Here is a 14,492-nt window from a genome sequence, read left to right as displayed (position 1 = left end):
ATCTAGATGTGACCAATCTAGTAGAAAGGCATCTATATGAACTACTGCTGGGTCCGGGATAGGTGAGCAAAGTATTGGGAGCCTCTAGGTCATCGAGGTTGCGAAGAGAACTATGGTTGGCTGGCCCCAGGTGGCCCAAAGTCTCTTGCATACATCCTTGTGGAGGGTCCAATATGTTGGAATTATTTGTCCCTTCCTACTGAGACAATCTGCTATGACATTCAAGTTGCCTTGGATGAACCTCGTTACTAGTGAAAAGTCTAGACCTGTTGAACAGGAGAGGAGGTCTCTTGCGAACTCGTACCCTGTCAGAGAGTAGGTCCCTCCTTGCTTGGAGATGTACGTCAAAGCAGGGTGTTGACCGTGTTCACCTCCACCACTTTGCCTTGAAGGAGAGACCTGAAGCTTTTCCAGGTCAGACGTACTGCCAGAAGCTTCTTGCAGTTGAAATGCATTGTCCTTTGACTCGAGTTCCATAATCCCGAGCATTCCCTACCGCCTAATGTCGCACCCCAGCCTACGTCCGATGCGTCCGAGAAGAGAACGTGGTTGGGAGTCTGAACAGTCAGGGGAAGACCCTTTCAAAGGTTGATAAAGTTCTTTCACCAAGTCAGACCAGACTTTATCTTTCCGGAAACCGGGATCGAGACCGCTTCTAGCGTCTAGTCCTTTTCCAGTGAAAAGCTAGATGATACAGAAGAGGACGGAGGTGTAGTCTTCCAAGTGACACAAATTGAACCACGGATGACAGTGTCCTAACCAGACTCATCCACAGCCTGACAGGGCAGTGTTCCTTCTTCAGCATCTTCTGGATGGATAGCAGGGCTGGGGGTTGATCGTCTTGTTCAGCAATGTCCTCATCAGAGGGTTCCTCATCCGAAACTGATGAGGAAACGGCAACGGAGTGGGCAACGTCTGACTCGCTGAATCCGGTCGCACTGGTGGATGCGTGACGGAGCCGGACACAAGATCATGGTACTGCTGCACAGTCTGTGAACTGTCAACCATGGGGACGCGAGGAAGTACAGCGTCAACCCGAAACTGTGTAGACTGTCTGGGTTGTGCAGTCAACCCCCTACAGGGTTGCTGAGGTTGCCGCACTGCGTCACAACAAGTCATCTCTGCTGGTTGTTGAACGTCTTCCTAGTGACACACTGAACGTCCACAACCACCTCCGAGAGTCGCTTAACGTCAACGTGCGACTGGCAACCCACACTGGGTCGCACCGGTGGAGGAACCATCTCAACTGGCGGACGTGAGTAGGATACCTCAGCGTCAACAGGGCGTACAACCAACCGGTAGGAAGGTTGTTGGCTAGAAGGTTCTTCTCCGTAAAAAATCCTCTAACAAGGACACAAGCTTGGACTGCATGTCTTGCAACAAAGCCCATTAGGGTCTATGGGAGCAGGTGTGGCAACAGACGGGGTTAGCGACTGAAGCGGAACCATTTACCATCCCTGGAAGCCTTGTTATGCTTTAATTAAAGTCCATAGGAGGCTAAGCAGCTTAAGGCTCCTCTCCAAATGACAGAGTCCTCAAAGGAATATCAGAAGGAGGGAGAACAGCACTTTCTCATCTACAGGAACCATGTCCGAGAAAAGCTAGGTTATCTCAGTGAGGGTCTCACTGGTGCAAAAGCAGCAGACCAGAAGGCAACGTTATGTAACTGCTTGACAGTCTGTGAACTGTCAAAAACTGAACTGTCAACCACAACAGGTGCGTGAGGACATACAGCACTGGTGCATTAGTAGCAGACCAGAAGGCAACGTCATGTAACTGCTTGACAGTCTGTGAGCTGGCAACAACCAAAGCTGTGTGGGGAAGCCTTAACTCCTGACTGACTAGTCTGCTGCGGATGAGTGGCGGTAACCACAGTGGGTTGCGGAGGCTGACACACCGTGTCAAAACACGGCAGCTTGTGGTAGCTCACGCACGGCAACGGAGTGCTCCGTGTGTCTGTGGGAGTCAGCATGCGTCTGGCAGGGTCGACTGCGCATGGGTGGAGGAGCTCTCACAACAAGAGTGTGGGAGCAGGCAGCCATGCTGGGCGCACAACCGTGGCAGGTTGTAGGCAAACGGGTGCATCGTCAACCTTCTCCGCAGTCGGAGTGTGGGAGCAGACAACAACCAAAGCGGAGTGGTGGTGCGTGGTGGGGACTGCCGTGGGATGCGGAAACTAACGCATCGCGTCAAAACACGGCAGCTTGACTCCACCTTCCCACTGCTGATGCGGTAGCTCACGCATGTTAACGGAGGGAGCCGCACGTCGGCTAACGTTAACATGCGTCTGGCAGGGTCGATTGCGCATCGGAGGTGGAGCTCTCCGCAGCCGGAGTGTGGGAGCAGGCAGCCTCAGCGTGAGCTGGGTGCACAACAGTGGCAGGTTGTAGGCTAACGAGAGCAGTGTCAACCTTCTCCGCACGAAACTCCTGCAAAACCGCAGCTAACTGAGTCTGCATAGACTGCAGTAAAGACCACTTAGGGTCTACAAAAAACGGCAACAGACGGAGCTACTGTCCGTCGTGACTGAGGGTCTAAAACAGCTGGTGCGGCAACAGACGGAGTTACTGCCTGTTGCGGTACCACCTTGCCTCTCTTGGGAGGTGTGCAGTCGTCGGATGACTGCAGCGAGTCCGAACTGACCCAGTGGCTACACCTAGGCCGTTGGACTTGCGCGGAAGGGACCGACTTGCACTTAAAAGCTGCAAGATTTGGTCCATGGTTTCTTACGAGAAACCTCTTCCGCAGACGAGGAATAAATGGGCTCTCTCGTCTTTGTGTGGGTGGGGCGATCTCACGTCGGCAAACGTGTGTAGATACGCCCGAAACCACGGAGGGAAAAACGTCTGTTCATCGATCAAGGCCTGTGGAACCCATAAGTCGTTCGACATTACTTCTCCCCTGGGCTTGGGAGCTTGTAAGAGGTCCCGGACTAGGTGAACAACTGGCACGAACAGACGAACCCTCGGACGCAACACTGTAACACTTTGCGCATATCACTTTATCACTTTTGATTTTCTGTTTGCACTTATTTCACTGAAATCGAAACTTTAACTGATTTCTACCTGAAACACGCAATCCTATCCTTCATTAAAAGGTAGTCATTGCGAAAACAGTTTTATAATGCAACAGAAAAACATAAATAAAGATAAAGAATTCAGTGGCTGGAAAAGAGACTAAACACTAGATCAAATAAACTACGTTTACAATCTCTCACCGCATAAAGCCTGGGAACAAGAATAAAACCCTAGAAACTTTTTACCTTCTTCCCCTACAGCGACTAGGGAGAAGAGTAAAAAACGAGAACAACGTTACCCGCTTGAACGAAACGTTTATTCTCCTCTCTCTCCCTCCGTCTCTATCTCTCTCTCTCTTCTCTCTTGAATTAGCACCTGAGAGAAGAGCCCAATTATATATCGTTAAAACATGTTATTTGCTAAAGGAAAAAACTGAAAGGTATCCCAAATAAAAAGTTCCTTTATTTAGAATTTAAACTCTTTAAGCTAAGAAAGAATGAACGAAACGCTAGAATCGGTTTACTCTCACTGCAAAGTGAAACCGTGATACACTCTCTCTCTATCGTAACGATAGAGCGCAAGTTGAACGTTCTGAACGTCAACAACTGCGGAGACTAAAAACTAAACGTTAGTTCATCTTTGAAAACAGTACGAGACTATCAAAGAAATTCTTCCATAAAACATTAAAATTAAAAAAGTATTAAATTCTTTAAAGGTTAAATACGATAAAACGGGCTCAATGTTAATTAACTTCGGTTCCAAGTTAGGACCGCCTACTATTAGGAAAGGTCGCATATAAACAAACATAAAAATTTATTTTTATAAGTTTATAATAATTGGAAAGTTAACCGAAGAGGCCTAAAAAGGCGGAGAGATATAAATAAATGGATCTATAACGTGTTAAGCAAAATTACCAAAAACCTAAACACACTTCCGTCTAAGGGAAGGGTCGGCCATTTAAAAGTGAAAGAGAGTCCATACTCTCTTCGTCACCATAATTAAATCTATCGAAAACGAATTCAAGTTTTGAAATGAAGATAAAACCCCTGCATAGCGAAAGCTCAAAACTGGAATAGTGTACTTCACCAAATCGTTGTGAAAACAAATCCAGTTAGGGACGGCGTATTTAGTAGGTCCTGCCATTGGCACGACAGAGGAAAAATTGGTTCTTTGTTGACATCGAGTACTTGAGTACCTACTTGACAGATGGCGCTGTTGATGTACACCCCCACCTGTATAGCGATCGCTGGCGTATTCCGCCCGTAGGTTTTTTCTGTCGAGCAACAGAGTTGCAGCTATATGATCATCGGGTAAGTTTAATATTGAAAAAAACGAATTAGTTATCTGTGGAGACTTCAATTCTTGGAAAGTTTCCTTAGTATTTTACCTTTTATTCATTTCAACTGGTACCTCCCAACCTACTTTTTCAGCTACTAGCTTATCCTGGCCCTATTTCAATCCTTTAATTACAAAAACTCTTTAAGAGACATACCTTTAATCTAAAAATATGAACGAATATGGTGTTACTATCACTAAGAATACTGAAATGCCGAGTATACCAAGCTGATTTTGTTTATGCAAATGACTAACCATTCAGTTACTTATATGGAAAAAAGTTTACAATTTGCTTTAGGAACCCTTTACATACCAACATGAAAATAACCAGGTTCTAAAATTCTGAGGTGCCATTCAGAATTTGGCTTATATTTGTTAGAAATTGGACTTGCAAAATGAAGAACCATATCCATCTAATCATTGGTTAAGTTTAATGTATTATTGCTTAGAATCTGCACTTCCTATCATGAATGTCTCAAACATCAGCTAGACAAAAATATGGATTATAGTTTAACCCAAGTCTATTAATTTAGTTAATATTACCCATTAAATAAATCAATAAAGCATTAATAATTTTTAATAAACCTGAAAGCAACCTAAAAGAAACTTGTAAAACAGATTGTTATTAGCCATTTATACAAGTGACAGATCTGCATGATTTTAAGTGATAAAGATAGAGAGAAAGTGGAAGATTAGCTTTAAGTTTGAGTACAAAAAATAGTTGAAATAACTTTCTATAATCAATATGTTCAAGTACTCTAGGTAGGTATACATATGGACAGTTATTCACAAAACAAGTAAAGTATAAAGAGTGTGTGTGGCTTAATTAAAAACATGTACTGTATATATAATATAAAAATTAATAAATATTTAGTCAAGGGGGAAAATGTCTTAACAGTATTCTTTTCAGAACAGTAGAAAATAAAAAAGCAATTAAAAGAATTCGAGAAGTCGAAAGCACCATTTTACCCAGCTCTTTTAAGCAATCTGTTAATCATTTGGTCAGACAACACAAAAATAACAACTGACCAGATAAGCTCTGAATCCATCATGCTATAATCAGCCACGAAATATATTCTACATACTTTCATACATACTTTCATAAGTGCTAGAAGGTATGTCTTGAGGAAGTCTCTTAGACGTTTGTAAAGTTCAAGACCTACAAACTGGGCTCCTCCACCAGCAGCTGTACTTTTCTTAGGACGGGGACCACCACTACCACTAGCTTTAGTAGACTGTTGATGCACCTGAAAAAAATAAAATCTTTGGTAATATTCTCATAAAGCATTAAGGACAGATATAACCTTGAAAAACTGAAAAATTTTCATCACAGTGACTACATATAAATTTTGCCAGTTTCCAGCAATACAATACAATATCACATCAATCAAGTAACAACGGTAAAAGAATTCCCTTGTCTCTAATCATAGGGGCAGTTCCAAAAACCAGTAAATAATTAGCCTCAAATTACAAAACCTAGTTAGCATATCATGCCTATAAGTTTAGCTCGTTAAGCACTCTTTTTCTGCCAAGGGAGTAAGCAAATGAACACCAATGTAATACATTGTATGCACAGGACCACACCAATATCACCATACATTATATTTTGGACGAGGAAAATTAAAAGAAAAACATTATAATATATTTCAAACATAGGCAATACACAAGTCTTAGAAGCGCATTAATAAATTTCCTCATTTCACCTTGTAACGGGTGTCTCAAATAGTTAATATCCAATACATCTTATGAGAAAAGAACATATCTGAAATAGCCATGTGCATCAAAACCAAAGATAACCTTCACCTATAGTGTATGCTTTAAAATTATCTTGTAACCCTTTCACCAAGTGTATTATACAGACAATAATTAACCTACTCGATGTATTTCAATACTGCAATAAAAACAAAAACTCTTAACATCGGCATACAATCATAAACATAAATACATACACACACACACACATATATATATATAACAAAGGTTACTCGTGAACTTAGCTCTCTCCTTTATCTTCTATACTGCAGACAGTCTTCCTAAACAACCATCAGAGCAAGTCCTTAATTACAGCCCTATTATTTCCCACAATTTCCTGTCTTCCTATGGGTCTGTCCTGAACTTATATATTTACGGTTTCTCCTACTAACTGTTCATGATCCCTTCCTAAGTCCAAACCATCTCAATCGTTGAGTTCTCTGGCTTTTCTTTTTTCCTTTTATTTTTAATTTCTGGAAACATTGTTCCACCATTCCCGAGTGTGATATGATCATCCCATTATATTACAACCATTAATCTTAATAGTCTAAAGTTACACCTTATCAAAATATCTTTTCCATTTCATTTGTCACAGCCCATGTCAATGACCTATTAGTTTATGCTTAACAGTAAAGACGAAGACTAAGAATTTCCCTGACTACTTCTATTTCTTTCTTTACATGGTTTCATTAAGTCCCTTGTTTTTCCAGACAGTTCTGAGAATTCTACTTTTCACCCTTTTAATATCTCCAGTTGTTATGATTGCAAATAAAGAGTATTAGCCTCCAGCTAAAGTTCAATCTTTTCATACACCAGTTTTTCAAAACTGTACAAGCTCTATTGCTTCAGTAATAAAATTTAATTACACCCATTTCATCTTTCATATACTCTGCCTCTTTCTATATCTTTTCCTAGTCCCTTTGTTATACAGTATTGAGATTCTGATTCCGGTGCTCTCCCAAACTAATTAGTGTACTTTGATAAGTAATAGTATCAATGATTACAATCAAAGCCCTCAAGACCTAATGGGTAACAAATATAACATAAGAACTATGACAACCTCCAACATAATAAAAAAGAAAAACACTTTACATTATCTTTCAGTTCATGTAACTTAATTAAATGTGCAATTGAAATTACCATTGTGTGCGTAAAAGTTTCACATGGAAACATTTTGAAAAATAATTATAAAAACCCTATTCTCTCCATAACAACATATCCTTCTCATGATAGTTAACAATGGTAGTGGTAGTAGGTTGGCCAATGCAACAGCCACCCGTTGAAATATTACTGCTTTTGTGTTATTGGGTCTATTGGCTGGCCAGATAGTACTACATTGGATCACACTCTGGTTAAGGTCATTTTTCCCGGTTTCCTTTGCTTATACACTGAATAGCCTGCCTACTCTTTACACATTCTGCTCTTTCCTCATACACCTGACAACATTAAGCTAACCAAACAAATCATCTTCACTCAGTTACCAACTGTACTTTAATTGTTCAGTGGCTACTTTCCACTTTGTTAAGGTAGAAGAGACTCTTTAGCTATGGTAAAGAGCTCTTCAAGGAACACGATACAGGACACTCCAAAATCAAACAAATTATTCTGTGATCTTGGGTAGTGCCATAGCCTCTTTCTTGAGGATAAGAACAATATTCTATCTCCTCCCTTCCTAATTTTTTTTCCAAATGGTGTGTTAGCCTAATAGTAGGGCCATGGATGCCTGGCAGTTTATCAAGAGGTTATCTTTTTTATTTTTTTTTATTCATCTTTATCTCTGGTTTTCAATTTTCAATACCATTGGTGCTTTCTTCTCTCTAGTTGAAAGTAGCCCTCCCGGTAGTCAGAAAGGGACTGGAGGCCCACAACCCTTAACAAATACCAACCATTGCCTTAATTACTTAGGCACCATAAATATGAACACCTAACTGGCCCTTGACTTACCAAGCACTAAGTGAGGACTCAATCATTATTCACAGAATTTATAATCAATGAGTCAAGCTGCTCTTATTTAACAAAAAGTTTTCAATATCCAAGCCATTTAACACAAGGAAATATGCCCCCCCCCCCCACCACCACTCAATTCATCCTAGGAGGGAGCATTATAGGAGGAGGCACAGAAAACATGGCTGATGAAGTCAGGCCAGACAAAGCAGGGACATAGTCTCAACATTTTCCTAGATGCAACTACAGTCGCTGCAATTCATGCAATGAAAATGAACTTTAATGATTTATATATTTCCTAGCTATACATACCAGTCTTTTAAAATGGGAAATGTCTTCAGTAGAGCTGGAACTGCCATTACAATAGTTAACAAGATAGCTAAAGACAGGCATTGCTCACTCTGCATTATAGACACAAATTTTATTATTCGACTCAGAACTGAGAAGGGTTATTGAGGGGGAAGTTTAACTTTAAAGGTTTGTATAGCTAGAAAAATAAAAATTGCTCAAAATGCATTTAATCAAGTGTATCCAAAACTTTCATCCTTTAAATTAGGGAGACTCACTTATTGGTGGGTAGAAGTACCCCTAGAATTGAACCGATTGGTTCTTTTTCTTCCCTGGCATATGCCAGACTCCTTGGTCCTACAGAGGACTTAAGGATATGTCCCCAGCAACCTCCTATCAGCCCATCATAGACATGAGTACACTGATAGGGTATGTCCAGTACTTGGTAATGTACCTGGTATTTGGTCAATAAAGGAATCTTCCTCCCTTCTAGAGTGTTATTGGGTCCTTTGACTGGCCAGACAGTACTACATTGGATCCCTCTCTATGGTTACGATTAATTTTTCCTTCGCCTACACATACACCAAATAGTCTGGCCTATTCTTTCCACATTCTCCTCTATCCTCATACACCTGACAACACTGAGATTACCAACCAATTCTTCTTTGCCAAAGGGGTTGATTACTGCACTGCAGTTGTTTGTGGCAAATTTCCTTTTGATAAGTAGCTCTTCTAGCAGGACACTCCAAAATCAAAGCATTGTTCTCTAGTCTTGGGTAGTGCCATAGCCTCTTGCATGAGGGTACACTCGGGCACACTATCATATTTCTCTCGTTATTTTCATGTTTTTATAATTTATATACTAAAGATTTATTTCATTGTTGTTACTGGTCTCAAAATATTTCATTTTGATTGCTCATTACGTCTCGTTTGTTTTCACTCGGATTTCCTTTCCTCACTGGGCTACTTTCCTTGTTGGAGACCTCAAGCTTATAACATCTTGCTTTTCCAACTAGGGTTGTGGCTTAGTGAACATAACAATAATAATAATAATAACAATAATTGATTGGTATTCATTCCATCATCCTTCCCTCTGTTAAAGGGGAATAGGAGAGTACTATCATTTAAAGATCTAGTCTAATTAGAATGGTACTCAGAAATGGAGCTTACCAGAGTCCATATCAGATCCACTTAGTAACACTACAACTACTTCATCCCAAGATGAGGAGAAAGAAAGAATAAGCAGAAGAGAAATTAATTTCACCTTACATTCAGACTTACATAAAAAATTACCATATACAATATGATTTCTGTCCTGTGTAGGAGCCCTGCTGGCTACACAACTAGCTGAGCAGCAACCATGGGGCCAATAATAAGTGTTCAGAGACTTAGAGAGTATACTTCACTCACTATTTTCATTTTTACTTTATTATATTTATAATATTAATAAGAAAAATTACAGTATAACAGGGGTCAACAGGTAACTTGCTCGTGAAGGTTCCACAACGCAACCTTGAACTCCTGGCCAAGACCGTACAGTTTATAGTACCTACACAAGGTTTCTCCACCTACAGTAACTTGCTCACAGCAACCAGACAGTCTGTAAATTACAATAAAGGTTGTTTGGTACTTCCTAATTTCATATTCAATCTAACTCCAGTGAAGTTCAAGATCTCAAATTGTGTATTCCAAAACTGATCTTAAAGAAATTTTTGCTAAGTATCTTTAGGATTTCCTTTTTCCAAATATTTTTGTATCTTGAAATTTTCACCATCATCATCAGTAACTTGCTCACAGCAACCAGACAGTCTGACAAAAAAGAATATGAAGGTTGTTTGACACTTTCACACTTCAAATCCAATCTAACTGCAATGAAGTTCAAGATCCCAAATTGTTTATTCCAAAACTGATCTTAAAACTATTTTGTCATAGTATCTTGAATATGACAATTCAGAGGCAATACAAACTATAGCTATTTACAGGGGTATTACCTTCGGCGAAGTTGAAAGGACGAGCCATTAAAATTTAGCGAGGGTTAACTACCCATCCCTCTAGTTAGCGGGGAGGAGAGGTTAGCTTGTTATCTCTCCTACTCAAACACCTCACCTGTGATTGAGCTCACTTTGCTTGGAGATAGGACTTCAAGGGGGGCAGGGTTGGCGGCCAAGTATATATAAATAGCTAAGGTTTGTATCGTTAGGAAAAACACAAATCACCTCAAAATTTGTCATTTGTTCCATAACTAGAATACAAACCAACGCTATTTATAGGGGTGACTCACCCATTAGGAGGGCGGATGTCCCTGCCAATCTGGCTTTTTGGCCTTACCAGGGGTACTCCCTATTGTGCAGAGTTTTGTGCAACAATAAAGAAGCCCCTTAACACTAGAACGGCCACTGATGGTTAACCCTCTAGAACGACCAAGCGGTCAAAATGACCGCACATATATTTCAATTGCAGTTATGCTATTTTTTTTTTTTAATTTATAATTCCTAATTTATTTTTGGTAACTTATGATTATTCTACGATAACGGAGAACTGTTCATGAAATAAACAAGCTGTGTTTTATCTAAACCAATCTCATTTAAGGGTACATTTATTTTTATTCAATAGGGAAACTCAATATTAAGGAATGAAATAATAAAGATTAAAATTGCTATAATAACTAAAAAGGCTGCTGATATTGAAAGAGTATGTGGAAAAAATATTAACATGGATACAGAAAAATACAGGTAGGTTCTATGAACAATATTCACATAAACCCCATAACACATAGATAGAAAACACACACATACACACACAAACAAAATATATATATATATATATATATATATATATATATATATATATACATATATATATATGTATATATATATATATATATATATATATATATATATATATACAGTATGTATATATACATATATACATATATATATCTATATATCTATATATATATATATATATATATATATATATATATATATATATATCTATCTATATATCTATCTATATATATATATATATATATATATATATATATATATATATACATATATATATACATATAGTCCAGTAAATCTACCATTTGACCTAGGACAAATTGCCAGAAAAATGAAATTACTTGCAATGACTTTTAATTATCATGCTAAAAGAAATATCAAAAATGTAGAAATATATATTTGGTGGAACATGGTGAAATATGCAATTCAAGGTAGCCATTGTCGAAATATCTGTTTTTGATTATATTGCCAAAAGTAATAGAGCTAGAATTATGAAAATGGTGTCTATACCCATGTTTTCATGGTCGAAGAATCATTTGAGACTAATTTCAGGGAGCTGTCATGATTACATCATAATGAATTCAATATGGCTGCCATGGTTGGTACGCAAAAACTGAAAATCGCAGTAACTTCGACAGTATCCTACCGAAGACAACAATCTTGGTGTCTATTTATAGGTTTTCATGGTAAATGAGTCTATTTATCTATAATGCAGGTGTCAGTTTGTTGAAATTGAAACCAAGGCATGCCAGTTAATTCTCCTTAAATGTAGGTTCACATGCCCAAGATATCACGATCATCATCTGAAGTCTCGTCAGTGTTCTCCAAGTTCATGTTCTCACAGATCCCCCTGCATTCACTGCAGGCTGGTGTACAGTCAAGACCCAGTCGTCTGCACCCACAACGTTTTCCGCACCCTGTCTTGCATTTGCATCTTACCACTTCCAATAGTGATTTTGGAGCAACGTCCAAATCAGTCATAAGGGGGAACATTTTTCCTTCGATGATCTTCCACCCCCAATTTTCAGCATTCAGGCTGTTACCCTTCCACGCCTGAACTTGGTGGAAAACACGGAAACTGTGGTACTTTACTGCCCCTGAAGTTGGTGGCAATGATTTGGGGTGAATAACTTTTTTGCTAGTGGCAACTAATTCTTGAAACCTGTGGTGTCTCAGTGAATCCAGATTGCCATCTGGTTTTGCCTTGTACACACAAAGCATAGCTTTCTCCCCTGCCTGAATTATTTCATCCTCGCTGGAATCATAGTTGCCAAACACCTTAGCAAGGTCACAAAAGTATTCACTGTCCTGTGCCAACTTCAGTGCCACACCCTTTCCATAACCAAAGACACGTGAAGTTGTATCACAGCCAAGGAACGCATGGACAAAAAGAATGCTATTGCAAAGATCATCTCCAAGTTTCTGACATACATGTCCAATGTTCAGAAGTTGCTCCTTTTTTCCCTTTTTAGGCTCCGGCCTCCAGAACATATTATACTTCACATTCTTAGTATGATAACATAGAAGGACAAGAAGATCTGTATCATCTCCAACGAGAATAACATTACACTGCGACACAACCTTTATTGCGGTCTGGACAATAAGTAGATCAGCATCATCTTTTGCGTGGTGAACTTCACAACCAGCAGCTTCAAGGGAATCACCAAGCAAATTAATGAAACGTTGCTTGTTTTCATCATTTGATAGGAATTCCTCTTTTTTGATCTTGAGCGACATCTGAGTTTGAAAATTGACTGCTCTTCCTTGGCGCGTTCCTAGGCGTCTTTGATGGGTACTATCTTTCGTTGATGGCCCACTGGTGTAACCATAAAAAACGATGACTGCCTTTCCATAACGTTTCTTCACATATGACGTGTACCTTTGAAGGATCGACTTATAGGTGTCTCCAATTTGCCATGGAATCCTGTGAAGTAGGGCACCACCATCGAGTACATATTGGCAATTGGAAGGTTTGTCCGGACGATCATCCTGTGGGATCAAATCCCAAATAGCTTTTGCAAGGGCTGGTTTGTTGGCTTTAAGCTGAACGTGCCTGGTCTCAAACAGAGCTGGTGGATAAGAGCATAGTTCATACTGAAAGGCATCCAGCAGATCTGTAGCCTGTGTTCCGGCGATCACCAGTCTCTGAAACAGTAGCTGGGGATCGATGTTCACTTTCTCCCCATCAATTTTGATAGTTGACTTTGATTCTGGTGTTATAACCTGATTTCGTTTCCGAAATACATATTGATTAACAATATTTCCTGTCATATCCTCAAGAATTTTCTGTCCAACTTCCTTGGCTAACTCTACATTAACGTCCTCTCTAGTAGCTACCCCTGACACAATATTTTGCAATGACATACTTTCTTCAAATGGATTCCTTTCTGCCAGTATTGAAACGAGTTTGTTGGTATCGGCTATGTCCTTTGCCTGACGTGCCTTTGACAGATCTTTATGCTGCTCACTTGTTGCATACTTAACTGAAGTCAGTTGCTGCATGGCATCATTGACCTCTGCGCAAATAGGTCTGGACAGACACCATACCAGTCGCTGTGTTTCTGTCATACCCCGTCCTCTCGTCAAACCACCCGTTGTTTTAAGGCTTCTCATGAGAACTTGTTCTATAACCAAATCTGGGGACAGTCCTGCCCAATAACGATCCGACCTTCGCACGACGTGCAAACCGTCCATGAAGTTGGAGTAGATATCTGGATTGGAATCCTCCAGCTTCCACATTTTCTGCAGATATAGGTACACCGACTTTGTGTACAAGTTATGTCCAGAGGCAGCAAAATAAGGCAACATATTTTGCAAGGTTGCAAGATGCAACTTCCAGTCACCTGTTCGTTCGGACCTCAGGAAGTTCCGAACAATGTCAATCAATTTCATATACATAACCCACAGTTTCCCTGTTTTATGTTCTACTGCATTTAGTGCATTCAGTAATCTTTCCTTGACAGAATGGAATGCTGGTGATGAACTTATCTCAGATGGTACCATTTGTCCTTCTAGAAGTTCATCAACTAAAATTCCAAGTTCCTGAATTTCAGTTGGGAGAGGGATTTCCGCACCATTAAGAACTGAAACCGATAAAGGATCTATATCCTCAAAGGTGTTATCATCCTGAAACTCCATGACCGTTGAGCTATCCTCATCGTCGTGATCTTCTGTAGCAGAGGTGCCATTTAGCTGAAGGCCGAATGTTTTTGCAATCAAAGCTGTGTTCAAAGCAGTGTCAAGCAACAGGTGACCACGTACAGCCCTTGCAACAGCCTTTCCACTCATAATGTGTGTAACGGTATTGGAAGCAAAGATCATTTCCAGCAATTCTTGGAGTCCAGTTCCGGCCATCAAGTGTCCTATGCTCCCG

The 14,492-nt window shown here is 39.9% G+C and overlaps 1 protein-coding gene across 4 annotated transcripts in view; it reads right to left on the bottom strand.

The window, feature by feature from the left end:
- The window catches only part of Cul1 (cullin 1), a 152,115-nt gene that overhangs the window by 68,675 nt on the left and 68,948 nt on the right, over window positions 1–14,492 (bottom strand). For 2 of the 4 annotated variants that reach the window (XM_068387093.1, XM_068387095.1), the window contains exon 4: window positions 5,438–5,599. In XM_068387093.1, coding sequence (XP_068243194.1) covers window positions 5,438–5,599 — 162 coding nt within the window. The remainder of the gene's footprint in view (window positions 1–5,437; window positions 5,600–14,492) is intronic. The other 2 variants (XM_068387094.1, XM_068387096.1) reach the window with 1 other exon arrangement.

This window comes from Palaemon carinicauda, chromosome 14 (genome assembly GCF_036898095.1).
Source record: "Palaemon carinicauda isolate YSFRI2023 chromosome 14, ASM3689809v2, whole genome shotgun sequence".
Lineage (NCBI taxonomy): Eukaryota > Metazoa > Arthropoda > Malacostraca > Decapoda > Palaemonidae > Palaemon > Palaemon carinicauda.
This window is presented reverse-complemented; position numbering and strand designations above follow the sequence as displayed.